The sequence below is a fragment of the Rhamphochromis longiceps genome, linkage group LG1 (assembly GCF_057381845.1).
Source record: "Rhamphochromis longiceps isolate RC_006_pf linkage group LG1, R_longiceps_female_GT1.1, whole genome shotgun sequence".
NCBI classification, from domain to species: domain Eukaryota; kingdom Metazoa; phylum Chordata; class Actinopteri; order Cichliformes; family Cichlidae; genus Rhamphochromis; species Rhamphochromis longiceps.
In genome coordinates this window covers 15,408,540-15,433,059 of record NC_140557.1, presented here as the reverse complement: position 1 = coordinate 15,433,059, position 24,520 = coordinate 15,408,540, and the positions used below count along the sequence as shown (strand labels likewise).

Below are 24,520 nucleotides of genomic sequence, written 5' to 3'. Positions count from 1 at the left end.
CTGTGAGGCGCTGCTAACGTCCGGCAAGTGGGAGGAGAGAGAAAGGGAGGAATAAAAGTGGAACAGATGGAGAAGGAGAACAATCGATGGGATGGGAGGCAGATAAGAGACAAGTGAGGGTAATGTTATACAATATGGAGCCAGACTAGGAGAATAATGGAGAAGAGATTAAAATCCTTGTATGACTTGGAGATTATTCATGACAAATTATGAGATAAGGATATTCTGACAGTATACAGTCATATATTTTGAAATTATATAGGTACACGTTCTGTGATTATACAGTCATGTGTTCTGAGATTATACAGCCATACACTCTGAGATTATATAGTCATATATTCTGAGATTACACAATTGCACATTTGCAAGAAACAATTCAGAAATCCTCTGCGATTAAAGTCACAAAGAGTAGCTCACTTTGGAAATTTGGATCAGCCTATATAGCCAACTAATAATGTACTGTATTAGATCGGTAAATCAAATCATTGCCTGTTTTTAACCGGGTTTAGCTGTGTAAATTTCCAAAGCTCAGAATTGGGATAACACCCAAATAATCCAGACTTTGAAGGGACACTGTTGCCTTAAATTAGACATCTTGTTTAATGTGGGTGGCAGTTGGGTGTCCAGCAATCAGTCATTTCCAAAACTGGTTGGAAATTTCTTAGTAACTTACCTGGACTGTAATTTGGCCAGATTTGGCTGCTTCAGTGGGACGAGATCACAAGCTCTGAGGGAATGCATGATGGCTGCAAAGAGATTTTTTTTAAATTATAGAAAATTCAGTGGATGATAATTTTAATGTTAACAGATCTCCTGCCTCCATGAACACTCATTACGTACCATACATGCCCACTACTGATATAGCAGTTGCATTTAAAAACACGATTTAATCCCAGTAACTAAGTAACTAAGACAATGAATTATAGTCTGGTCTTTTGTATATCGTTTGCAAAATATGGGGAATAATAGGCAGTGGACCACTGTGAAGGACATAAGGAGTCTATCTTCTAAAACCTACAAACATATATTTTTCCACCTACAGTTAAACCAATAGTTTTTACTTCATGTGATGTTCTTTAACATTAATTCATGTAATGTTATTTAAAACTGCTTCAGTGGATATACGCAAGAACATGACTGGTTACTGTGGTCATGGAAAACTCAGCTAAGAAGTACAACGAATTTTTATTTAACTGATATCTAAAAAAAACTTAATAAATAATACAAAACTATAATAGCGATGCTGTGTATATCATTCACTGCTACACATTGTCAATAGTTTGTGTTTTTCTGTTTGTGTCCGTGTGGTTCCTCTAACCTAGTAAAGTTTTAAAAAAGTGCTATTTTCATCCCAGGTTCTGTTTTGACTCCAGTTTATTCCCACAGAGCGCTGCTTTATGTAGTAATTTTAATGAGATGACTAACTATTGTTAATTATTATTATTTATTTCTGTGGAATATCATCGTTTGTGTTTAGTTTACTATAATGTGCAAGCGTTTTTCTTCTGAAAAACTAAACATGTACTCTATTACCCATATTCCCTTGAGGCGTACTTGCGGCAGCTTTGCGACATTTCCAAACGATTTTCGCGGTTTACGGCTAGTTTACAACTTTGCTACCTCCATGGTGAGTGGAGCAAAATGTTCAACAAGAAACCCCGGAGAAACTTTCGGCAAAGAAAAGACTGCTCCAGCGACGATGAGGACCAGCCAAAGAAGAGCGAAGAAGGAGAGGAAAACCCGGAGAAAACCGCTCCAGCTGTGGTAAATAAGCCCCTTAAAGCCGCGCAGAGCCGCGGCATCACTTGCAGCTCCAAGCGGGAAGCGACGCCTCCGAAGCCGGATTCCAGTGACGGAGAAGACGGGGAGAGCGTGGAAATGACAGAAGAAAGAGAAGAGAGAAAGAAAGACCAGGAGGGGACCAAAAAGAAAGAAACCTCTGTTTTGAGTTTCTCCGATGATAAGGAAGGTAAGTAAATGTAAACGAGGCGCTTTAAGGTAAATATCTTTGACTCCTCAGCTCACTGACAACTTTAGAGCAACGTTAGGAATTTGGAAATATTAATCTCCTGTTATCTGTTGGTAAAAGAGGTGAAGAACCTAAACCTCAAAGATACAGTGACAGTTCATAGAGTTCCTAAATGATTTTATCCACTGTCAGTGCTTTCCCTGTCATCTGTCCACATCATCTGCCCAGATGCCTCTTGAACCCCATGTGTTTTACTTTATTGGACCCGAAGGTGACAATAGACACCATTTCCCACATATTGAGACAATGTCACACATTTTGTGTGGCTCTACTTTGCAAAAGTAAAAACATACGATTCCCCCCTAAAAACGTGTGACTTATGAAGAAAAGCTGATCTATGGGGGAATCCATATTGAAACCCAGTGAGGATTATCTAACAGAGCTGCAGCTGGAATACCCAACATTTAGTTTGTAGTGGTCTGATCATCCTAACAGAGGATGGCGGTTGGCGGTGATTGCCCAATGTAACGGCATATAATTCTGGTTTGTTTCACCTTCTCATAGCTGAGGAGTCTACGTTTAAATTGAAGAAGTCATCTGAGAAAACAGTTCTGTTCCAAATTAGGAAGAAGGAGGCTCCGCCTGCCAAGACCATCGTCAGCACAGGTAGGTCCATGATGGGAACAAGAACTCTTAGAAACAGATCTTGAATACAGTATATGTGCATTAAATACACTCACTGGACAGGTGTGATATGTGTATCCAAAAGAATGCATCCATTCCATAGGAGGTGATGAGTAGGGAAGTGACAGCAACAGATCCATGTGTTCACAGGTTTTTTCCTGGTTTAGTCTCTGCAGTTTAGAGATGATTTTGGTAGAGGCAATGAGGCTGTGATAACTTATTTGACAGAAATTGATGTGTTTTCAAATCCCTTTTGGTCATAAATAAACCAAAATGACTATTTTTCTAATCCTTTCTAATCTTAAGATTATACTGTTAAGGGTTTACATATATAGATTCTTTGCAATATCTAATGTATACCAGAACACATTTTTGGTGAGTAGACAGAATAAACATTTTTATGCCTTTTAGCTAAAATCAATGGCTTCCTGTTCTCTCTTCCACCTTCAGGGGCTGGTGGTGCTGTCTCATCATCTGCTTCACCCAGGCAAGATTATAGCAGTCAGGCGTCACCACATTCTGTGGATGATGACGACGAAGATGATGATGATGATGACAAGGATAATGGGAGCAATGATGACAGTGATAGCGATGAACGTGGAGTGGGATCTCCTTCAGCCAGCTCAGCCTCAGACTCTAGCAGTTCTTCTTATACGCCCGGTATGTTTTGTCAAAGAGAAGGACTCTCAGATTGTTAGGACTACATGATATGATTAAAATCATCAGTTGTTAATCTGGATTCATGGCTGTGTTTTTAAATTTCTTCTGCTTTGTTTGTGCCTGCAGTAAATATCCCCAATGCTAGAGAGATCGAGGCAGCCAAGAGACGGCGTCGTGCCAATCGAACCCAGAAAGAATTCATTCCCCTCAGTAGAGATGGCCAGAGTTCAGCTGGCAGCACACCAGATCACTACAGCAGGGAGGATGAAGATGACAGAGTCGATGATGATGATAATGAGCTGGATGATCATGAGAGGAGAATCGAGTTTGCCCCACGGATGAGGAGCATCAGGGAAAGAATTGCTGAGAAACTTGGTATGAGAGGGCGGGATACAGAAAAAATAGTATGAGGAGGTGAGAAAGAGAGAGAGAAATGGCAGGTGTAGAGAGAAGAAGAACGGTGGGGAAGCATGAAAATGTGAAAGCTGTTTAAGTTAAAAAAGAAAGGTGAAATTTGTCATAATAGGCCTGTCTGAATAGTTCGTATGGATTTTAACCAAACCGTGAATTTTAATTGTCCTATTCTGTGTGTTTTAGGAGAAAGTGATGGCAGTCGGTCAGGGACTGATGGGGAGGAGCAGGAACTCTGGGAAGAGACACAAATTGGGAAGGGAGTCAAAAGACGACCAGGGGAGCAGGTATGAGGGCCAATTAACATCTTGTTTTTGATTCTCATTATTCTGTTAGCACATATCTATAAATGCTGTTACTGTAAGTTATGCACCTGTTTTATACCTTTATGCGTGTCTTTTTGCATTGTTCTGCTGTCATTGCTTTTTGTCTTTTTTTCCTCCTTTTATCCTGATATTTTTCATTAGAGCCCATCTGGCAGTGAGTCCAGCAGCTACAGCAGCAGTAGCATAAGCAGGCGAGATAGAGGAAGACAGAAGAAGAAATCTGCAGGAGTCAAAGTTCCAAAGATGCTTCCCCCTGTCACTGTCTCAACGGTCAAGAGAAGGATCGCTGGAAAGTTAGTTTGCTCTTTATTCCACACACTATAACGATTTAAAATATTAATGACAGAACAGATTAGGATTAAATGTTTAAATGATACACTGTACAGCAGTAGTAATTCCTATTAGCATGATTTCAGAGGCCAATAAACATTACATTTATACACTGTGCTTTTATTACTGCATGCTGCCAAAACATGCAACACACATTTCCCCCCATTGTACACTTAACTCCTCCACTTTGTAATATTTTTTTTCTTCCTAGACTTGATTCGTTGAAGGAGGTGTACAGAGCACGCCAGGCAGAGCTCAGAAGGATGGAGGGCGATGTTGAGGGTGCTAAAACCTCGTTGGAGAATCTGGAGGAAAGCTCCTCAGAGAAGCAGCTTAAGTTTTACAGGACCATGACGACTTATGCCCACAACATGGTGGAGTGTTTGCAGGAGAAGGTCAGAAAAGAAAAGTTAACATTTAAAGCAACAACTGAAAAAAAGAGTAGTTTATCTTTAAGCTTTAAATTGTTCTACTGTGTATTCATATGATATAAACCAGTACAGCATTATCTGTTTTTTTTTTCTCAATACTTGACTAAATTATCCCAGATAAATAATCCCACAATAATTTAGGTGACTCTCCTTTTATTTGCTGAAGGTTGTTGAGATAAACTCTCTGGAGCTGGAGTTGCACACTCTGCTGTCTGACCAGATGGAGGCGCTGTTGGCTCAGAGACGAGAGAAGATTAAGGAGCAGGCAGACCACCTGCAGCAGCTTAGCTGTGAGTGAAGTGTGTGTGTGTGTGTGTGTCTCTCCACGTATATTAAAACCTACTGTGCAGTGTGTCTCAGGATGTAATATTTAAATTAACTGTATGTAATTTGTAGATAACATAGCAGAGCAGAGTGCAAGTTCAGCCAATGGATCAGAAACTCAGTGGTGAGTGTAATGAAATACCTTTCAAGATTACATTTCCTGGTTTGCTTTGTTACTTTTCTAATTTATTCTGTTCATGTATTAGAAAAAGGAAGTATATGCATGCATTTGAGCAGGTACTCCATTCTAGTCTTGCACAGATATGGGTTTAATATTTGTCTCTGTGTTCCAGTGAGGTAAACGTCGGTGTTAAAACTGAGGAAGACTTTGATATGGCTGAAGACACACAACCTTCAGCAGAAGAGCAGGAGCAGCTGCAGAAGAACATAGGTGAGGCGTGGTTGTTCAGCTCTCTGTATGAGCATCAATTTGTAGGCGAAGGCTTTGCTAAAACGGTGTACCTTAAACACAGTGAAGTATAATACAATTAAATTCTGCAAGACTGCAATATAAATATTTTCTATTTATTACGGCAACTCTCTTCTCTCTTTGTGGCTTTCTCTTTTAGTTTCTAGGCTATAAACTTGAGAAAATCCTGATTTGCTTGATGCCTGTGTATTTATCTGTCTCTCTTTTCTTCCCCTTTCTGTGTCTGCTCCAGCTGACATACTGTTGAGGTCTAAGGCAGTATTTTCTGATGTCCAAGAAGACTTCTGCAGTGTTAAAAAGATTCTGTCTCGCTTTGAAGAATGGAGGGAATGCTACTCGGAGTCCTACCACAATGCTTATATCTCTCTGTGTCTGCCCAAGTTGCTGAACCCCATCATCAGGCATCAGCTGCTGGCGTGGAACCCTTTAAAAGTACTTGAACTTGTGTACGCATACAGAGGGTTTGAGGTTTTAGACATGGATTAACGCTACTCCCAGACTAAGACCTGCATTTAAAAAAAAAAAAAAAAAAAAAAAAAAGTTTGTGGTCCAGGACTAGGCTTAATCCATGTCTGGGGAATTGAACTGTAAACACAGCTGCCATTAGTTATGATGTTATAATATGCAGCAATAACCATAGATTTATTGTTGTGTCTCAGGATACCAGTGGAGACTTTGAAAACCTCCCATGGTTCACAGCAGTGGAGACCTTTTGTCATGGACATGGCCACGAAGAGCTGGAGCACACAGACAGACAGACGCTGTCCAGCGTCATAGAGAGGACCGTTGTACCCAAAATGACTGGTACTGTGGACTCAATGATCTGTGCTCCCCATAATTTAAGAAGCAAAAACATCCAAGTACAGGACTGCATAGGGGTCATTGCTTTTTCATTTTTAAACTAAAATCCATTTCATGATTTAATCTGAGGCAGTATTATCTGAGCATTTTTTTCTTTTACTTTGCTTTTTGGTTCAGCTTTTCAGGTGCTGTGGATAATCAAATCTAAATCATTTTTTAGGTCCAGAATGTATGAATCGTCTTAGGGATTTAGAATAGCTTTATGCAGCAAAATTAACAGTCCATACCAAATGAATTACCAAGTCACTCTGCCTATAACTAATATTTTACAGTGGTCTCCCTTTCCTGGTATAGTTATATTGGAACGAAGGTTTGCCTTGAATTCCTCTTAGCCTTTTATATTGATTGCTCTCTGCTGGTCTTTGAAAAATCCATATGCACATTATAATGACCTCAACTACAGACACGAGATGTGTCAAATACTGACCCTGCCTGTCTTTGTGTGTCTTTGTTTCCAGCTTATGTGGAGCTGGTGTGGGATCCCATGTCCCACCAACAGTCTGTCTGTCTGACTGATGTGTGCCACAGTCTGAAGGAGGACTATTCTGTCTTTGAAGGAGAGCATAGCAAGCCAGTCAAGGTAAAGCCAACACTTACACATTTTTCAAAACAAAACTCACCTTTGCTGTTGTCTTTTACCATTTAAAACGTGCCTATTATTTACTGGGTCGTACTTTCAGATACATATTTTGTGTATTTGTCTCCCACTCAGGCATTCACAGAGGCTCTGGTTCGCAGGCTGAGAAGCTGTGTAGATGAAGATGTCTTTATTCCCCTGTACCCCAAAAAGTGAGTTTCTGTTTGATGTGTTTAAAAATGAATATCAGGTGTTGAGTACAACACCTGCATTTTGTATCCTTTTGTTCCTTATTTGATACAAAGTATAGTACTTCCTTGTATTAAATAAGGAAATGTATCTAAAACTCTCTTCAGTCATTAGATAAAATTGTCAGATAATAGTCAGATATGGTAATTTAAACCTGTTGTATTTGCACTTTATTTATACTGTCTGATCTTCTATTCAGGTTTCTTGAAGAGGCGTCTTCACCTCAGCGTCACTTCAGAGATCAGCGGTTCTGGACAGCTGTAAAAGTACTGCTCAGACATTTGTGTTGTGTCAGATTTTGACTGTATTTTGAAACTTCTCAAGCTAATATCAATTGCATTGCTTTTCATTTAGCTCTTAGGCAATATGGGGAAGTGGGATTTACTGCTCCCCGAGTCTGTATTGAAGGAACTGATGCTGGACAAGCTGTTGAACCGATACCTCATGACCACACTGTGCAGTCACACGTTGTCCAACAATGCTGTTTATGCATGCAAAAAGGTATTTGAATGCATCACAGTTGTTGGTGTTCTACATATTAGTTTGACGTTGATAATGATGCTTTATCACTCCTCGCTCCCTCCTCAGATAGCAGATGGTTTACCCCCGTCTTGGTTTAAAGGGGAGAGCACCTGTTTGCCTCAGCTCCACAATTTCAGAAACCACATAGTTCAGAAAGTTCATGCCATCTGTAAACAGCAGCCTCCCACAGATCCCAACACCAGGTAATAAAGCATGTTTTTGTAGAAAACAGTAAGATAAGTCAACATCAAATAGATGCCCTTTTTAAATTAATTTTATATTGCTAGATTTTTTTGTTTCACTTGATACACAAGCTATTGGAGACTTTCCTGCAGTATGACAGCAATATTTCTATAAAGTCATTATCTTCATACGTTTGTGCAGATGTTCCCCACCCCCACCCAACAAATGTTGTAATCAGAATCATGTGTTTCTGCTATAGGGCTGCTGTGGTTGACCTACTAAAGGTTTTGAGTACAATCAGATGCCACGACTCCATCATGGCCATAGCAGAAAAATACCACTATGAAGATGCCATCTACTCTCATCAGCTGCTGAACCCAGAGACTGCATGGGTCTGAAAAAGATCAAGGGAAGACGGCTCAAACTGAAATACCAACCGCCTAATGTGAGGTGGCGTGTACAAAACTGTATGCTCCACCTTGACTGAAGCAATAGTTGAGATGAACACATGTTTGTAAAATAATTCACATTCCTACAATTTGGAATTGTGAATATGTCGCTGTTTAAACAGGATAATTGGATTTTTTTTTAATGAATAAATGCCTTTTGTGATTGTTTGTTTAAACCTTTTGCCGTTTAAGGTGTTTGAAATCGCACAAACTTCTTTTCTCTTTAATCCCACTCCACATTAGATTTTTATCACTGACATCACTACACAAGCTACAGTCCTGTTGAGGTTTTCTTATTAAATTGTCCGGTTTCTTATGAACAGATGCTGACAAGACAGACATCTGAAGCAAGGACAGAAAGAAAGGAGATGAGCTTTGTCATCTCCTTTCCCCTGTCAGGGGTGTTTTTCTTTAGTTAATACCAATATCATCTGTCAGATCACATTAAATACAGTACGCAGCACTGAGCTCAGGTCTTGCTTAAATTTAAAAAAAAAAAAAAAAAAAAAAAGTTAACCACATGAGGTTTACTGCATGAAAACTTTGCTTTTCTAACAATCATAATACATATTTTAGACATTACTGTACCAATAGTAAAAATAATTGAATATACCTAAAGCCCATCAGAATCACCTGCATTATTTCAGGTTTTTGAGGGATGTTTGTGTACTAGAAGACCGCTGTAATAAAACTGATCACTTTGTATGTAACTAAACCTCCAGATACACAAGAGAGACAGTGAACTTGTGTGGCAAAGATAGTCTATGAGAGAACTCTCCAAAGTGTGGTGGTATCAGTTCAGTTTTTTTAAAATCAGGATTCACTTGTGATTCCAGTCTCTGAAGTTAAATGTAATTTAGAAAATACTTAACTGCCCAAATAGGCATCTCAAGACATTTCACGATAGTTGCCAAGTGGCAGGACTTGCTCGTAGAAGAGCTCTTAAACTTTCTTGTACTACTAGTGCATACTCTACAATGTAAACTGACTTCACAGGAAATGCAGATGATGTTTCTGTGACGCATGAAAAAGATACAAGACTTGTAATTATTTGCGGAGTTGGCTTTATTTCTGAGCAAAGCACACCAAAACAACCCCAAAACAGCTTGCCACGTGCACATAACGCCCAAACATGAAAAACAAGTCTACGCTGACAAAAATCATCACTGCAGGTGAAACTAATCCAGTCAAAGGAGCAAGGAAAAGATGTTTACAAGCCCTGTTTGGTTTCATGGAGTAACTCATGCTGTTTGATGCACAGGCAGCTGGATTCATTATTCTGACAATGCTCAAAGGTAACCGTTTTGAAGGTGAACCCCTGGAAATTCAGGCTAAAAGGAACTAGCCTTTTAAAAAAATAAAACAAGCAATTAGTCCAACAAGCAATCTACAGTGACAGGCCAGGAAAGGCAGGCGTGTACATAAACACACAGCAGGTCTCTGTCCTCTACTATTGGCTTTACTTCACACAACCAGAGCAAAATATGTACAGCTATCATGTTAATGCTACTTAGTATTACTGCTGTACATATAAAGCTACTGTATGCTACAACGCTTAGAGTGCAGAAGTTGACTTTCCAAGAAAGAGGTGTTTCATGAAGTTCACAACAGCTGCAGTCCTTGAAAATCATTACAAATCTACTGCAAATAGTAATACTTTGTTTTAAACTGAAGGGAGCATGCAGTTTTTCCCCTTTCCTCGTGTCCAATTAGTCCCATTCTGTTTAAAGTGAATCCCAGTTGTGTGGCAACTTAAACAAGACTCTTTTTATTCCATTTGTTGCACATAGAAAATGTGTCTAACCAATTTCTCTTAGTCTGATTATAATTTAACATGCTTTCTTTACCATTTGTGTTTAAAGATGTGAAGTAAATCCGGTTCTTCCCAGAATTCCTTTTTCAAGTCGCCAGAAATTGTGTTAGTGGAGGACCATGCGAAACCCATTTGTTTTACTGCCCTTGGCTAGAAAACACTGCCACAGTTGTGCTTTTTTGTTTTGCAAGCAGAACTTTAATACATTCAAGCTGAAAAGAGACAGGCAAGTTTCTGACTAAGTGAAAAGAATAAATGTCAAAAATAACACTAGAAAAAAAAAACCCAAAAAACAATACCAGGACTTCATCTGAAACTCATCTGTCTTGTGATTAAACAGCTCTCTTCCAATGTTGGAAACTTTTTACTTCCTGTTATGCATATTAGTAAGTGCTCACAAAAACCTGGAGAACGGCAGCAGGGAGAGAACAAACTTTAGATGACAGAGAACTGGATGCCGTGCTTGTTGAGGCGGTCGACTAGTGTGGTCTTCGCAAACGCAGCTCCTGGAGTATATACTCCTCCCCTGGAGAATGTACAAAATTAACTGTATTAGACCAAGTCCCAGAAATGTCACCAAGTGAGATTCACTTATACATAAAACCACTACGCTTGTGCATTGACTAATATTGAATCATGACAGTGACTCAAATGGTGAAGCAATATATGACATTTTTCACATTCTCACGCACACATTTTGAACTTTGAAGCCGTTTTACACTAATACACACTCACATTTCACAGCAGCATTTAACAGCATGCAGACTTCCATCTGGTTTATGAGTAAATTCAGTCATCCATTTTATTTGGGAGTGAGTTTAAATTATTATTTACATAGACTGGTAAGATATACTTGATGTTTTGTCATGTGATAAAGGCAGAGTACATCCTGGAGAGATCGCCAGTCTATTGCAGGGCTATCACAGAGAGTGAGCAGCACAGTGATGCTGCACTGCTTCCTGTGCGAAGTTTGCATGTTCCCCATGTGCTCTAAATTGACCTTACATGTGAATATGACTATTAATGGTTGTCTGTCTCTCTTAGTTATCCTATGCCAGGTGGTATAGGCTTAAGCCCCTCCCTGTGACCCTGAATTTTATAAGCTGGAGAGGGAGGTTGGGTGGATGAATGTTGTGCTTTGTAATTGAGTGTGAAGTCACATCCAGGTCAGGCGGTAGATGTGGGGGAGTGTTGACTCACTTTTTAGGCAAGGCTGCAGCTTCGTTGAGAAGGGTTAGAGCAGCCTGAACCATGGCGATGGGCGTGGCCACGTATCCAGCCTCTGAATAACAGAAAGAAAAATTACTTGGATTAGACTTGGATTGCAAAGAAAGGCCAGGCTGGCTACCTGGGCTAATTTGTATTCCTTTCACTCCAGAGAAACGGTGCCATGTTTCCTGTTTTCAAGGACTTTTAAGAGTCTGCTGCATGGTGATTGCATCAAAGACAAAATCTTGTCTTTGATGACCCTTAATTTCAGATTACCTGGTCCTTGAACCCGTGTGCGGATTTTGGCGCTAGGTTTTTCTTGGGAGGTGTCCTGTTCCTCAGTGTAGCCCTCTCCATAGAAGGTGAACTGGAAGGATGAAGCCTCCATCTAAAACATGCCAGAAAACAGAACACCTTCTTTAGCAGACATAACCTTTTTTGTTCTGTTTTTATTTTCACATGGATTTAAGATTAACTGTAGACTGTTTGTGCTTTACCTGCTTCCTAGTTGGTCCAGCCTTCGAAAACATTCCAAAGGAGAAGAACTCCGGGTACTAAAGGCAAAGATTAAAAACAGATGAGTGTCACAGCATTTCCAAACACCCATGATGTATTTTATACTGTACAGTTACAGTCGACTGATATTATAAATGCAGTAAACCACATTTTGTGTTAGCTTACTTTGATGAGCAGATTCCGTCCAAAACTGAACTTGACCAAGAACAAGAACATCATGCCAGCAAACAACATTTTGATGATGTTTCCGATACCTCCTATTCCTGCATACGCGCCATACTGGACCTGCAGTTTATGATGAGAGGCAGTGAAATACAAGCGGCACAAATGTGAAAAAACAAAGTTGTTGTGTCCTGGACACCACGTCGTCACATGAGATTTTACAAGTGAATCAGCAGACATTTAACACAAGTACAATGTGTGTAAAGCGGTCCCCGGATGTTAAATTTAATAAAAAAAAAAAATTTAAAAAAAAAAGATATTAAAGAGAAACTAGCTAGTAAATAAATAAAAGACTGACCGGAGTGGCTTGACATTCCTCTGTCAGGAAGCGCTGAGTTCTCTTCACAACAGAGGGATCTGAGCCCATGAAGGGCACAGAGTACTGCTGGAGCTCATTACAGTAGAACAGCGCTCCCCTACAAATACAAGCATTTCAGGGATTACACAAAATTATGTGTGGGGCAAGGTGTAATACATGCATTTGTGCACTATGGGACTGTAGAATCTAACAGAAATGATCTTTCTGTTATATCAAACACACGCTCATATATGCATCTACACATCAGTTTACATCCTATCAGTGGGATCATCACATCTGTGTTATTAGCTGCTTGCATGCACACAGTGGCTCATAACTGCTGCCAGCTATGCTCTTGAAATGGGACAGGTAACAAATTAATACTGGTATATACTAATCAGTACCAAAGTATTGCTAATCCCTTATCCAAATGGTGTTGCTAAAGATTTATATGTAATGTTAATTCATTTAACATGGTTATGATATGGTTGAGCGATAACATTTAAAGATGCTGTGCGGCAGACAGAAGTATTTAGTATCCTCTGTGAAAAAATGTAGTTGCACACAATAAATGTAGAAACGCCCCAAGTACTGCATTTTTTTAATATCTGAACATGGATGCTGTACCGGCATCTTCCATGCAGCCTCATACCTCCACATGAAGCCATCTCAGCCTCAAGTCAAGGTAACACATACTGCTGAATAGTATCAGCTTCGGAGTACTGATAAGTACTGGTATTGACATAAGAATGAATAAAATTCTAACAACCATCCTTCATACTGTCTCCAGACTGTTTTTTTTTATGTTCATCCACTGCAATATTTACTCTGAGGCAGGCAATTTGATGCAAATCAAAAAAATACTTTAAATTAGCTTTGTGTACCTGCGTTTAAGCTTTGTGCCAACCGTGGGGAGAGGTTTGTGATTAAACTTTCTCCTAAGATTCTGAAGCTTCTGGCTGTCAGCAAATCCATAGATGGCTGACTGCCATGTGCCATCATGGATACACCCACCCTGTCAGAAGAAAACAGAAACACGCGCACACACACACGTGAAATAAGAAAATATGGAGACCATACGTAAGAATTACTGAGCACAAGTACAGAAGAACGTGTGTAATGAAGCTTAAACAACAAGCTGGTTCACAGATTCATACCTCAGCTCCTGCACTGACAGTCAGGAAGCTCTCCACGGCAGTCAGTGTGCCTGTGGATAAACAAATACACAAGTTTATATCATTAAATCATTAACTCCATAGCCCTGTCAAAGAGAGCTTAAATTTGAATAATATTGTGTATATGAACATGTATACTGAATGTGTAGACTGTGTCACTATTTGCATACCCTTGAACTGGTCTCTGGTGTAGAGGACCCCCATGTCTGCAGGAATGGAGTCAAATCCACAGCTCCCAATGATGTACACACCTTTTTCAGCTGCCTGGCTGCTGTAGTTCAATTGCATGCCCTCCAGAAACTAGATAACAGCAGAAAGAAACTCAAGTTAAGGCGCACGCAGACACGCGCACGCATGCACATGCACGCACGCACAAAAAGTCTTACATTTCTACGATTTTTTTTAAAAACCTTTTTGCATTTTCTTAATTAAAGCATGAACAAGACAATTTGCCAAAAACACCTAAATATACTGTCACTGGAGGAAAGATTTTTTTATTTTTACAAATGCAAAAAACACCATGTTCTCAATTCTTAAGGAGGGTTATATTTCATGTAGCTTTCATGCAACCTTTTGGAAATGATAAATAGTCAGGGAATACACATAAACCTAATAAAAACTAAATTCGGATCACCAAAGCGTCTGCATCTGTGTTGCAGTAGGACTTATTGCGTCACACATGAGCACCTGACAGTAAGGCAGCTGTTGCTGTCATGGGACCCAGTGAGAAATAATTTTGTCTAACTAGCTGCAGCATCAAACTCAGCACATCTCCCATTTATTTCTAAACAAGAGCTGAATGTTAGCTTTGTGCACAGTAGAGGTGGGAATCACCATACATCCCACGATACGATATTATCACAATACTTAACGCACGATACAATATTATTGCAATTTTATTTTTTTATTATTATTATTATTATTATTATTTAATATATTATATTATTATTATTTATTTATGAAAACTATGCAGCCCATTCAGCAACTGAAGAATTTGAAAGTAAATTAAAACAAAATATAATTTTACATTAAATAAAAAAGTTTTAAACTTAATTAAAATAAAACATGTCTTAATTTAAAATAAGTAAACTGTCATGTTTATTGCTGCCAAAAAAAAAGTTAAACACATTTGGACAGTGAAGGAATGTCAGGATTCTTGCTCAGAAAAAGGATCAACATGCTCTGAAGTCAGAGCACAAAAACCTTTTTTGTAACAAAATATCGATTTCTGCTGTCCCTGTATCGATACATTATTAGCAAACAAAATATCACGATACTACACAGTATCGATTTTTTCCCCCACCCCTAGTGCACAGTTCTAAATCATGTTTACCAGTGTGTGTGTGTGTGTGTGTGTCTGTGTTTTCCTCAAGCCAACATCAAACCCGAGGAAACCTTCATACATTACAGTACAAACCTGAGGCTCCCCACTGATGTCAATATGGTGTGCTCCATTTTCCACGCAGGCTTTGACCACTGGCTCCCCATAGAATCTGTACTATAAACACAGACAGAAACTAATTGAATTACTTAATTTTCACAATTTTAAAAATTGGCCATTTTCCCCACTGCGAAATCCTTGTGCTACACAGGTGAAAATCCATCTTCTCCAACACACATCACGTAGCATTTGCTCTCAGGTACCAGTGTCTTTGCTCCCCTTAATTGTTCAACATGAAACGATCCCTCCCTGGCTTTCCACACAAAAACAATTTGCAGCAAATCCTGTTGAACGTGTTCACTTCGTTGCCAGGTGTTAACACACTGGTTTATTTTAGATACGCAAGCAAAACCTAATATAAAAACTGTGTCTGAGTTTGAAGAAAGCTGGCAGGGTGCTGCTGTGCATTACAATTGTGGTTACTGTAGTCGAAGAATTTGATTAAATAATACAAACAAACCTGAATGATGCACAGGATGCAATTCAGTGGTGCTGGAAACCCACTCTTCATTCCAACTTTAACATAATGCTAGCTATTGTGTGCTACACGTCAGTAGCCTTCATTGTGTGAATGTAAGCTGAAGTGAACGCTGCTCTGAGTGAGTGAGTGAGTGAGTGAGTGAGTGAGTGAGTGAGTGAGTGTGAGAGAGAGAGAGAGAGAGAGAGAGAGAGAAAGACAGAGATTCAAAGAAGGAGAAAGAGAAAGAGATGGGGGTGATAACTTATTCTTATGCCAAAGCAGGATGCCATCACACTAATCTTGGCAGTTTGTGTGAGAGAAAACTAGTTTATGTCATGACATGGAGCAAGTAATAATACACAAACACAAGCTTCTGTGGAACTGTCAACTTACAGGCCCGACGCAGTTGAGAACAATCACAGCCTGTTTGCACATGGCTGTAAGGGAGTCTGGTTCCCCGACATCTGCGACGATGATGTCCACCTCCGCCCTCAGCTCAGGCTTACCTACACACACACAAAGTCACATAAGTAACAGCATTTTCATTCGTTTCATATAAACCAATGAAAGTCCAGTTCACTGGACTTTCATTGGTTTATATGGAAGTCCAATGAATATGTCTGGCAGCATATTCACAGGCAGTGCTATTACACCCCAGCTATCACACTACTATCCGAGCAAATATGCAAAGTCGGTCACTTATTTTTGTCTGTGTAAACATTTTCTGTCATACTGTTAAAATTACAAGGAGCTATGATGATTGTTTCAAACTGGATGAAATGAGGGACTGCATAAAGGTCCAGAACATGAACTGTGTTAACTGGGAATCAGGAAAAAGCTACTAAAGTCTATGAATAAAAACATGAACTTGTAAATGATTATAACAGGTAAAAAAAATGAAGCCAGCCTCCTAAAGGAATATTAAAAGTTTTGCCCTGATGAGATTAGCCTAGTTTAGTCAAATGAATATAAAAAGCCCCAAGTCATTTTACAGTCTGACAGAAGAGCAAGTGGTCACAGACACACATCTGTGGAGAATGAAGATGAAAAATATTACTTATGTGTAAAATATACTGTTTTGTTATTCCTGAGTTTGAGTTTTAACCAATAGACGTGCAAATGTGTGAGAACTCTGTACAGCATTCGAGTGAAAACGAGGACAACATAGTGTAAAAGAATGCAGATGCTGCACAGGCTGGAAGAAATATCTTGAATAACTAAGACATTAAACAGCATGAGTAATTTTAAAATGTGCCACTGTAACTATAGAAAGCCTCTAGAAGACAAACAAACACATAAGCCATCTTCAGTGCTCACTGAGAGGCTGGACTAGAGTGCTGTCATGGACGGGGATAGTACAGCGAACTGGTATGTTCCATCAGCTGTTGCACACTCCCTGAAGAGAAAGCCGAAGAGGATTGGACAATAGAATAACAATCTAATCCTTTGGAAACTTGAATCACTATAACAACAACAGAATAGCTCCCTGATCTTCAGCTAGTGATGGACTCAATTATCCATGTTTAGCGTGTTGCATAGATACAAATCATCAACCTGGAAACTTACTGCCATTCTAAATATGTTTAGTATATATCTGTTATTCCACACCACATTTTTGAATATATTCCTGTGAATAGTATTTCTATTTCTGCTCTGTGACTGCAGCAGCAATGGCAGAATTCCACGTGCTATTGATTATTTGACATATAAACTGATGATATTTTACTTGGATTTTCTGTTTGGGAAAATAAGACATTCTGTTAGATAAGAAAATAATCATGCGATGCATTCCTAGTTTCTTCCTCTGAAGGAATTAAACTGCACTATTTTGTTTGAAATGTTAATTAAAATAATGTTTATTTAGTTGATCAAGCAATAAGAGGCTGAGATAAGAACAATTTACAGCTTACTGTTTCAACAACTGGCAAAACTACTTCATAAACACTTTCATTTGATTATTTGCAAGTTGATTTAAGCATGTAACAAAATATAGTCATAGATTTTGAATTTTAACAGAGTAACGTATCTTATCTATAGTAGAAGAAGAATTATTAAGGATTAACCTTTGGTTGCAACATCAGCTTTACTGTACTTTGAGTTGAGGGTCAAAGTCACAGCAAATTCAATGTAACCCTGGCAATGTAACCATGTTTTAAGAAAACAATAACTGTAGCCCTGCATTTTTTATTATTATTTTTAAATTGCAAACAACACAAACAACCCTTTGTGAAGACATCCCAGCGTCAATAAGCATATGCGCTCATTTCTCCTCCTCAGGCTTCTTGCGGTAACAAATTGAAGTAGTGCATGCATTTCATCTATATCTTTATTTTATTATGTAAACAGTCTGTAAGTACGGATTTGTGTTTTTCCAGTTTTAATTTTCATTTCATTTAATTAAAATGTTTAAGTCAACAAGAATACCCTTATTTTAGTGACTATTTGCTTGTATATGCACAGCTTATGGGATCAATCGGATACATACTGAGTGCTCCGGCGGCCTGCTCCAGAACTTTTTCCAGCTTCTGTTTGCTCCTACCGGCCACGGCCCACTTCAAGCTCCCCTTTGGACCCTCGGACGCCGTCCGGGCTACCTCTTCCACCACAAACTGGCCCGTGAACCCGGAGGCTCCGAAGATAACCAGATGGTACGGCCTGCTTGAAGATGTTTCTACACGCGCCATAGTGACAGCAGACAAGCTCGCACAGACACCTGCAGCCCTTGCACCAGGATCCTGGATCCAGTCTGACAGCCTGGCAGACTGCGTGCGTTTTTACGGCGCTCCTTGGTCTACTTCCGTAGCAGGATAATATGCTAATATGCTAGTAGATATTGACAGCAGTGGGAGTTTTTAGCTGTTTAAACAATTTCTTCCAAAGGAACTGGAGTTATTATATTATATTTAGGACAAAATTCTATGTATTGTTTAGTTTTCTGCGAAATATGTGTAACTTATATTGATTTATTCCTGTTTTTGAAAGTGTTTCTACGCTAGCCATATTAGGCCGACTACTTCCGCGAGTGTTCTGATTGGCCTACGCAGTAGTCGCCTGTCAGTGACGAAAGCAGCTGCGTCTTTAACACCACGAGTGTTGCAAAAACAAGGCACGCAGGGTTAGGTCAGGATGCGGTGGGTTCAATGTCACAGAGTTTTTCCAGCGAGCAGATAGACGAGAGTAAACGTTAAAGTCTGGATGTCTTCAGATTTGAAGCAACTGCTGGATAATCTGCAGTGAGGTATGCTCGCGTTTTTCACTATTACATAACCGTTTGATATGATAGCTTTAAGAGAGGTAGCTAGCGCACTGCTAGCCTCTCGGCTAACAACTTTAGGTTTTAAAAATGTCTCTCGGGTTCAGGTTGTTTTGCGCCCTTTTGACAATTAAACAATATGTGTGAGCTCCACTGTAAACTCTACTGTGATGTTGATAAGGTTAAGTAATAGTCAGCACGTGTGCTTGCTTATGAAAACCCACCCACGTGCTATCAGATGGGATTGTTCTGACTAGGGTGCACCGGTGTTTGCCAGTGCAATCGTGAAATTGTCTATGCTAGCGGTCGATTATTTTATTATACACTCTTGAAATTGGGTATTTGACCACCAAGCTGAGCAAGAGTAGGTAAAAGAAGAATGTGTGAGAAATGACATTTAGTCTTACAACGTATTCGTGTTTGTACGTATGTTTTTTGTTTTTTTCTCCCCTTATTGTCTCATCTTCCCTAAACTTAATATCAATTTCCATAGTTATGTTTCTGACAAAGCTCTAACGGTCTACCAAACCTCCCACCGGTCTCTCACCCACGCCCCAGTGTATTTGCCTTCAGGAAATCTAATCCTTGTTCTCCAGCGTCTTTGAGAGGTTCCCCTCATAGGCACCAAATCCGACTTTTTTCCAAATGTTACACTTTTTCCCTCCCCTTTGAAAACTTCTCAGTTCCTTCATCCCTGTGGGGTTAAGAGCCTGAGTGTTCACACCTTGGAAACGTCTGGCATCGATTACTGCAACTCATTACTTTGGTTTTCCTCTGAAGTCCATCCATGCCATTCCCTTTCCTGTCTGAAAATGCACCTGTTTAAACGAGCATATTTACTCTTAATGTCTTCCACCTTTTTATATGTTAACTTGTTTTATTGATTTGATATTTTCTTTTTTTTTATACTTATGTGTTTAACTCTTCTGCATAAGGTGACCTTGAGTGTGCCCTAAAATCAAATGTGTTATTGCCTTTAATAATATTTCATGTCATTATAGTTATTGTGATTCTTCTTTTCTCCTTCTGTGCTGTAGCCTCTCATAAAGGTCATCCACCATGTCCACCCAGATTTGCAGAGTGGTGGAGCTACTGCTCCGCTCTGCTTGCTGCCATACTGTCAGAGGTCAATCTTGTTTGAGCAAGGCAGTGTGGACCCCTGTGGGTCCCTCTAGCCTCTGTGCCTCTGGTGTGTCTGTGCTTCAAAGGAGGGCCTACAGTCTGGACTCCCTGTCTTTGGGTCCTGGTCGGCCCTCACTTGGTCCAAACTCTCAACAGCCCCGTTCAGAAAGGACGTCCCCTTCTTCTGCACTCGCACACAGGAACCTGTCTGCTGTAGCTGTACAGGTAGATAATTTATTTCGGCTCTGATTGAAGACGATAGCCGTATACTGCATTTATATTGGTTGTAATTGTATGTTTCACTTTCATACTTGTATCTATTATACTTATATGTAGCATTGTAGTCTATGATCAACTTTATTTTTTTACTGCTATTATCTGACAGTATCTGCATTCCTGTAGGTACAATACAATCTGCACAAAATCAGCATATTTTGCTGGATTTGAGGTTGTTGTAGCTTTTTAAGGCTACTTGATCCACTCAATGTGTACAAAAAAGTATGCGTTCCTGGAAAATGCATGCATACATCAGTTGCTTTTTGTTTTGTTTTTTTTCATAAAATAATGAAAAACAACTCAGCCCTGAAAACAACTCAAGTTTTTTAGTATAACTTGAGCTCTTTATACTGACAGTGCTGTTCACCCACTGTGTGCATTTGTGTGTTCTTACAGGGCCAGTGTCGTCCTCTGTGCCAGTATGATTTCCTGGACCTTGGGGAGGTAGAGGAGAATGTACGACGGGCTCAGGGCTGCAAAAAAATCAGACACTTCATAGTGGACCCGGACCTGGCTAATCTGGTAGCACAGCATCTAGGACCTGATCTACAAGATGCTAAAACTGTTATCTTTGAATGTAATCCAGGTATGGGTTTATCTCTACAGTGTTGTGCAGCATTCTTCCATCTCTGCACAGATGATGACGACAAACTTAGTGTTTTTTGTTTGTTTGTTTTTGTAATTTTTTAAACACATTGATATATTCAAATGTTATACTTTCTTATTATTGATGCATTTGTGCTTGTCTTTTTCAGGTCCTGGGGTATTGACTAGGACTCTGTTAAATGCTGGAGCTCAGAGAGTTGTTGCTCTTGAAGGTGATAGGTCTTTTCTACATGACCTGCAGGTAACTTTAACATCTCCATCTCATAATACTGGTTTTTGTATCTTTACAAAGTCCCTTGTATTAACCTAAAAATTGTAAAGTGTCATATGTCAACAGTTAATATTTCTCGTTGATGTATAATCCACACAAATAAATGTTCCCCTTTCTAGGAGCTAGAAGGCCGGCTTGATGGTCAGCTGGAAGTAGTTCACTGTGACTACTTTAAACTAGACCCCATTGGTCTTGGCAATGTGAAACCCCCAGCTATGTTCACCGATAAACTCTTCACTGACCTGGGAATCTCAGAATCTGCTTGGACTGATGGTGAGGAAAAACATAAAGGATTTTTATCCCTCCCCCTCTCACTGCAAACTACTTACTTTTGTGCTCAATAGTGCCTTGAATCCTAATTGGAGCAGACAAAATTTAAAAATTTCATAACAGGAACTTTTTCAGTCTTGAAATATATATTTTTAAAAAAGGAATAAGCTCATACTTTGTTTACAGCTTTTAACACATTTTACAGCATTGCATGAGTTTTGTACCAGCCCATTAAAGTGTGTCTTTTGGTAAAATGCCTTTGTCTAGACATCCCAGTGAAGGTGGTGGGTATCCTGCCGCAGCGTAATGAGCGTGGCATGCTGCTGAAGATGGTTTATGCTTTGTTTGAGCGGCTGTCTGTCTACAGATATGGAAGAATAGAGCTCAACCTCTTCGTAAGCGAGAAGGAATACCTGGTAATTGAACAACAGTATTTTAAGCTGTGTAGAAATGACTGTTAGAGTACAAATTAGCCTGTATTTTTGTGTTAATTGGATGGATGATGTAGATTAAACATATTCTTGTACTTCCTGATGTTTTTCAGGGGCAGCTTTAAGCTAAGTTGCATCTGTACTAGTCTTCCCTGCATTATCATATTTATGCTGATAACACAACCTGTAGTTGCGACGAGTGTCTGCTCACTCATTAATCATTAATCTGACTTTCTTTAATCCTTGTGTAAAATATCCAACAACTGTTATCTCTCCATCAGAAACTGGTGGCGCGCCCTGGTGAAATGATGTACTACAGAGCCTTTGGCGTCCTCTGGCAGATGGCCTGTGAGATTGAGCTACTGCATAAGGTACAGTATGAGGCAGAGCACTTTCTGTTAATGCAGTTGGGCAAAAACCAGTGATTTAAACAGATGTTTTATAGAAATGTTTGTTATTTTTGTCTCTGTGTAGGTGCCGTGGGAGTCATTTGTGGTGTCATCAAAGCAAGGCGTACCTAGCTCTAAAGGCAAGGTAAGGAAGGGAATAGGCTCAATAACTGTAATTGGGTAACCTTGATTGTATTTTATATTTATGGTAAATGGCCTGTATTTGTATAGCCCTTTAATTAGTTCCTATGGACCCCAAAGCGCTTTACACTACATTCAGTCATCCATCCATTCACACACTGGTGATGGCAAGCTACATTGTAGCCACAGCTGCCCTGGGGCGCACTGACATTTCCCCTCGTCCTCTCCTCAGCTTCCAAATGATCACCTGTGCCTGGTGCGCCTGCGCCCACGGGCAGATCTGTTCTCTGCAGGACTGACTCCCTCCAACGCATCAACTCTACTGATGATGATCAAACAGTGTCTGGCAAAGAGGAAGGTCAAGCTCATTGACAGGCTCAAGTAAGCAGTGCACACACTGAATTGTCTAGATTAAATAGCCAAAATATTGCACATGTATTAGAGATGTGCTCTTACTGTAACAACTGTACACACACCAGTTTAACACCGGTCTAGTTACTTTGAAAAAAAACCCCTACATTTCCACATATTTGAGAGCTTTTGTTTTTTTGTTTGTTTTTTTTGTTGTTGCCAACGTTCTTTCCAATTCAACAAAACAAGCCTTTGTGCTATTAATAACATAAACCAAAGTGTACTGATTATTTGATTATTCCAGGGTGGATGCTCTTACCTTAGAAAAGTACCATAATTTAATCCAGAGATATCCGTTTCTGCAGAATCTTTGTCAAAGTCTTAAATGTCTTTGAAAGTTTCAAATATTTGGGCAGTTCCAGGATTTATAAGCTACACAGGATGGTTTTTGTCTTGAGAGGGGAAACATTTAGGACAGTTTGAGCAAGTATTATCTGTGCAGTCTCTTCAACTGTAATACACCATGCCTTTAGTGCTTCTTACAGAAGTTAGGACCATTTCCATTTAAAGAAAACAACAGTGGACAGAATCTGTTAGTTGCCAATCATTGGTGAGTGGTTTTAAGCTTCTTTTGCTATTCCTTACTGTGTCTCTTATTTTTTTGTTTTCTAGTCTCTGGTCACCAGACAGTGGCAGTAAACTGTTATCAGAGATGGGCATGTCGGAGGACATACTGACAGGCCACGTTTTTCCAGAGGAGTATCTTAGACTGTTCCAGCTGATGGACAAGAGCCAGGAATTCACACAGAGCTGGCTTTACGAAGAAATCTTGGAGAACACACAGAGGGAGGGTTGGGGCTAAAACCTAGACAAACAGACCATATATGTATGATTTACAGTGTGCATACAAACACGTGTGCTATACTGATTATGTAATATAGATGATGATAATAATATAATATGTGGCAGAACTTGGAGATGCAGTTGTGATGTTATCACAGTTGTATTTGTTACTGAAATGATTTAAACGTGACTGACAAACTCCACAAACTTCAGGGCCGCAGAGGAAGGACGCCAAATGTTTCGATAAAGTGAGATTCTCAAGAGGGGCGATTTCAGAGAAACGCACTTAAATATGACACTTGGTCTTTAGCAATGAGAGAAGGGGGAAAATGCTACTGTAATTAAAGTAAAAAAAAACTGTCTTAACAGTTACGTTTCTGCGTTATCACCAGAATCTCTGTTAACACCCAAATGGGTTTGTTCAAAAGAGGATACAAAATTTCTTAATTTTGCATGTGCTGTAATCGACGACTAGTACCGCTGCAGTTTTACTGAACAAAACCCCCAAGGTTTTGATACATAATCAAGGAGTGCTGAGTGGCGTCTGTCTTGTATATTTTTGTGTAATCAGTTGCAAGTCCATAAGCTAAAATGTGTGTAATGCCATGTTTTCAGGACTGTGTGAGCTGTGAATGTGATGATTTCTAAACTGATCATTAAATCAGAATTTTCACATGTGGAGGAAAAAAAAATAGCTTAAGTGTTGTTTTATTTTTGGACCAGTGTAGATGCTTTGGACTGACTAAATTAATTACTTTGCTATCCTGATCATTGAAAACCTGTTGATTTTAGTTTTGTTTATACAATAATGTGCTAATACCTCATACAAGTGTCTGGTTTTATGTAATACATCTGTAGCAAAAAAATGAAATAAATAATTTTACAGTATTTTTTTTTTCCCAACTGATGAGCATGAATTGAAGCTAAAATTGTTTTGTTTTTTGTTTTTTATGGCAAAAAGCGTCAGTCTTTGTGCACATACTTTTTCATCTATCACAATAACATAAAAATGTTAGGTGCTATTTCA

At 39.3% G+C, this 24,520-nt stretch overlaps 3 protein-coding genes across 3 annotated transcripts; 2 read left to right on the top strand and 1 right to left on the bottom strand.

Moving 5' to 3' along the window:
* Positions 1–1,592: 1,592 nt before the first annotated feature.
* On the top strand, positions 1,593–8,582 carry gcfc2 (GC-rich sequence DNA-binding factor 2). Its single transcript, XM_085397152.1, has 18 exons — positions 1,593–1,969; positions 2,534–2,635; positions 3,104–3,313; positions 3,440–3,688; positions 3,911–4,011; positions 4,192–4,343; positions 4,592–4,775; positions 4,978–5,101; positions 5,208–5,259; positions 5,429–5,526; positions 5,798–5,997; positions 6,225–6,369; positions 6,885–7,006; positions 7,139–7,215; positions 7,452–7,518; positions 7,607–7,753; positions 7,841–7,977; positions 8,217–8,582. The coding sequence occupies exons 1-18, from the start codon at positions 1,642–1,644 to the stop codon at positions 8,353–8,355; spliced, it is 2,634 nt and encodes an 877-aa protein (XP_085253278.1). The 5' UTR covers positions 1,593–1,641; the 3' UTR covers positions 8,356–8,582.
* Positions 8,583–9,447: 865 nt separating this feature from the next.
* LOC146678471 (saccharopine dehydrogenase-like oxidoreductase) lies at positions 9,448–18,492 on the bottom strand. Its single transcript, XM_085397295.1, has 12 exons — positions 18,026–18,492; positions 15,934–16,046; positions 15,057–15,137; positions 13,810–13,939; positions 13,622–13,671; positions 13,349–13,479; positions 12,465–12,582; positions 12,110–12,229; positions 11,926–11,982; positions 11,705–11,816; positions 11,420–11,501; positions 9,448–10,745 (listed from the first exon to the last, which is right to left on the bottom strand). The coding sequence occupies exons 1-12, from the start codon at positions 18,222–18,224 to the stop codon at positions 10,655–10,657; spliced, it is 1,284 nt and encodes a 427-aa protein (XP_085253421.1). The 5' UTR covers positions 18,225–18,492; the 3' UTR covers positions 9,448–10,654.
* A 130-nt stretch (positions 18,493–18,622) lies between these two features.
* On the top strand, positions 18,623–24,381 carry tfb2m (transcription factor B2, mitochondrial). Its single transcript, XM_085397204.1, has 10 exons — positions 18,623–18,778; positions 19,831–20,140; positions 20,588–20,777; positions 20,947–21,038; positions 21,188–21,341; positions 21,606–21,754; positions 22,051–22,140; positions 22,244–22,303; positions 22,532–22,680; positions 23,323–24,381. Exons 2-10 carry the CDS (start codon positions 19,853–19,855, stop codon positions 23,510–23,512), a joined length of 1,362 nt encoding a protein of 453 aa, XP_085253330.1. The 5' UTR covers positions 18,623–18,778; positions 19,831–19,852; the 3' UTR covers positions 23,513–24,381.
* Positions 24,382–24,520: the final 139 nt, after the last annotated feature.

What these genes read in the sequence shown, in the direction of transcription:
- gcfc2 (XM_085397152.1), top strand. Translation starts at nt 1,642, where the DNA reads ATGTTCAACAAGAAACCCCGGAGAAACTTTCGGCAAAGAAAAGACTGC. An exon ending in AAGAATTGCTGAGAAACTTG is followed by an intron (nt 3,689 to 3,910) that starts GTATGAGAGGGC and finishes TGTGTGTTTTAG; the next exon opens with GAGAAAGTGATGGCAGTCGG. An exon ending in AAGAGAAGGATCGCTGGAAA is followed by an intron (nt 4,344 to 4,591) that starts GTTAGTTTGCTC and finishes TTTTCTTCCTAG; the next exon opens with ACTTGATTCGTTGAAGGAGG.
- LOC146678471 (XM_085397295.1), bottom strand. Translation starts at nt 18,224, where the DNA reads ATGGCGCGTGTAGAAACATCTTCAAGCAGGCCGTACCATCTGGTTATC. An exon ending in CTGGACCAACTAGGAAGCAG is followed by an intron (nt 11,817 to 11,925) that starts GTAAAGCACAAA and finishes GGCATGTTTTAG; the next exon opens with ATGGAGGCTTCATCCTTCCA. An exon ending in GCTGCAGCCTTGCCTAAAAA is followed by an intron (nt 10,746 to 11,419) that starts GTGAGTCAACAC and finishes TACATTCTCCAG; the next exon opens with GGGAGGAGTATATACTCCAG.
- tfb2m (XM_085397204.1), top strand. Translation starts at nt 19,853, where the DNA reads ATGTCCACCCAGATTTGCAGAGTGGTGGAGCTACTGCTCCGCTCTGCT. An exon ending in TAAGCGAGAAGGAATACCTG is followed by an intron (nt 21,755 to 22,050) that starts GTAATTGAACAA and finishes TCTCTCCATCAG; the next exon opens with AAACTGGTGGCGCGCCCTGG. An exon ending in AGATTGAGCTACTGCATAAG is followed by an intron (nt 22,141 to 22,243) that starts GTACAGTATGAG and finishes GTCTCTGTGTAG; the next exon opens with GTGCCGTGGGAGTCATTTGT.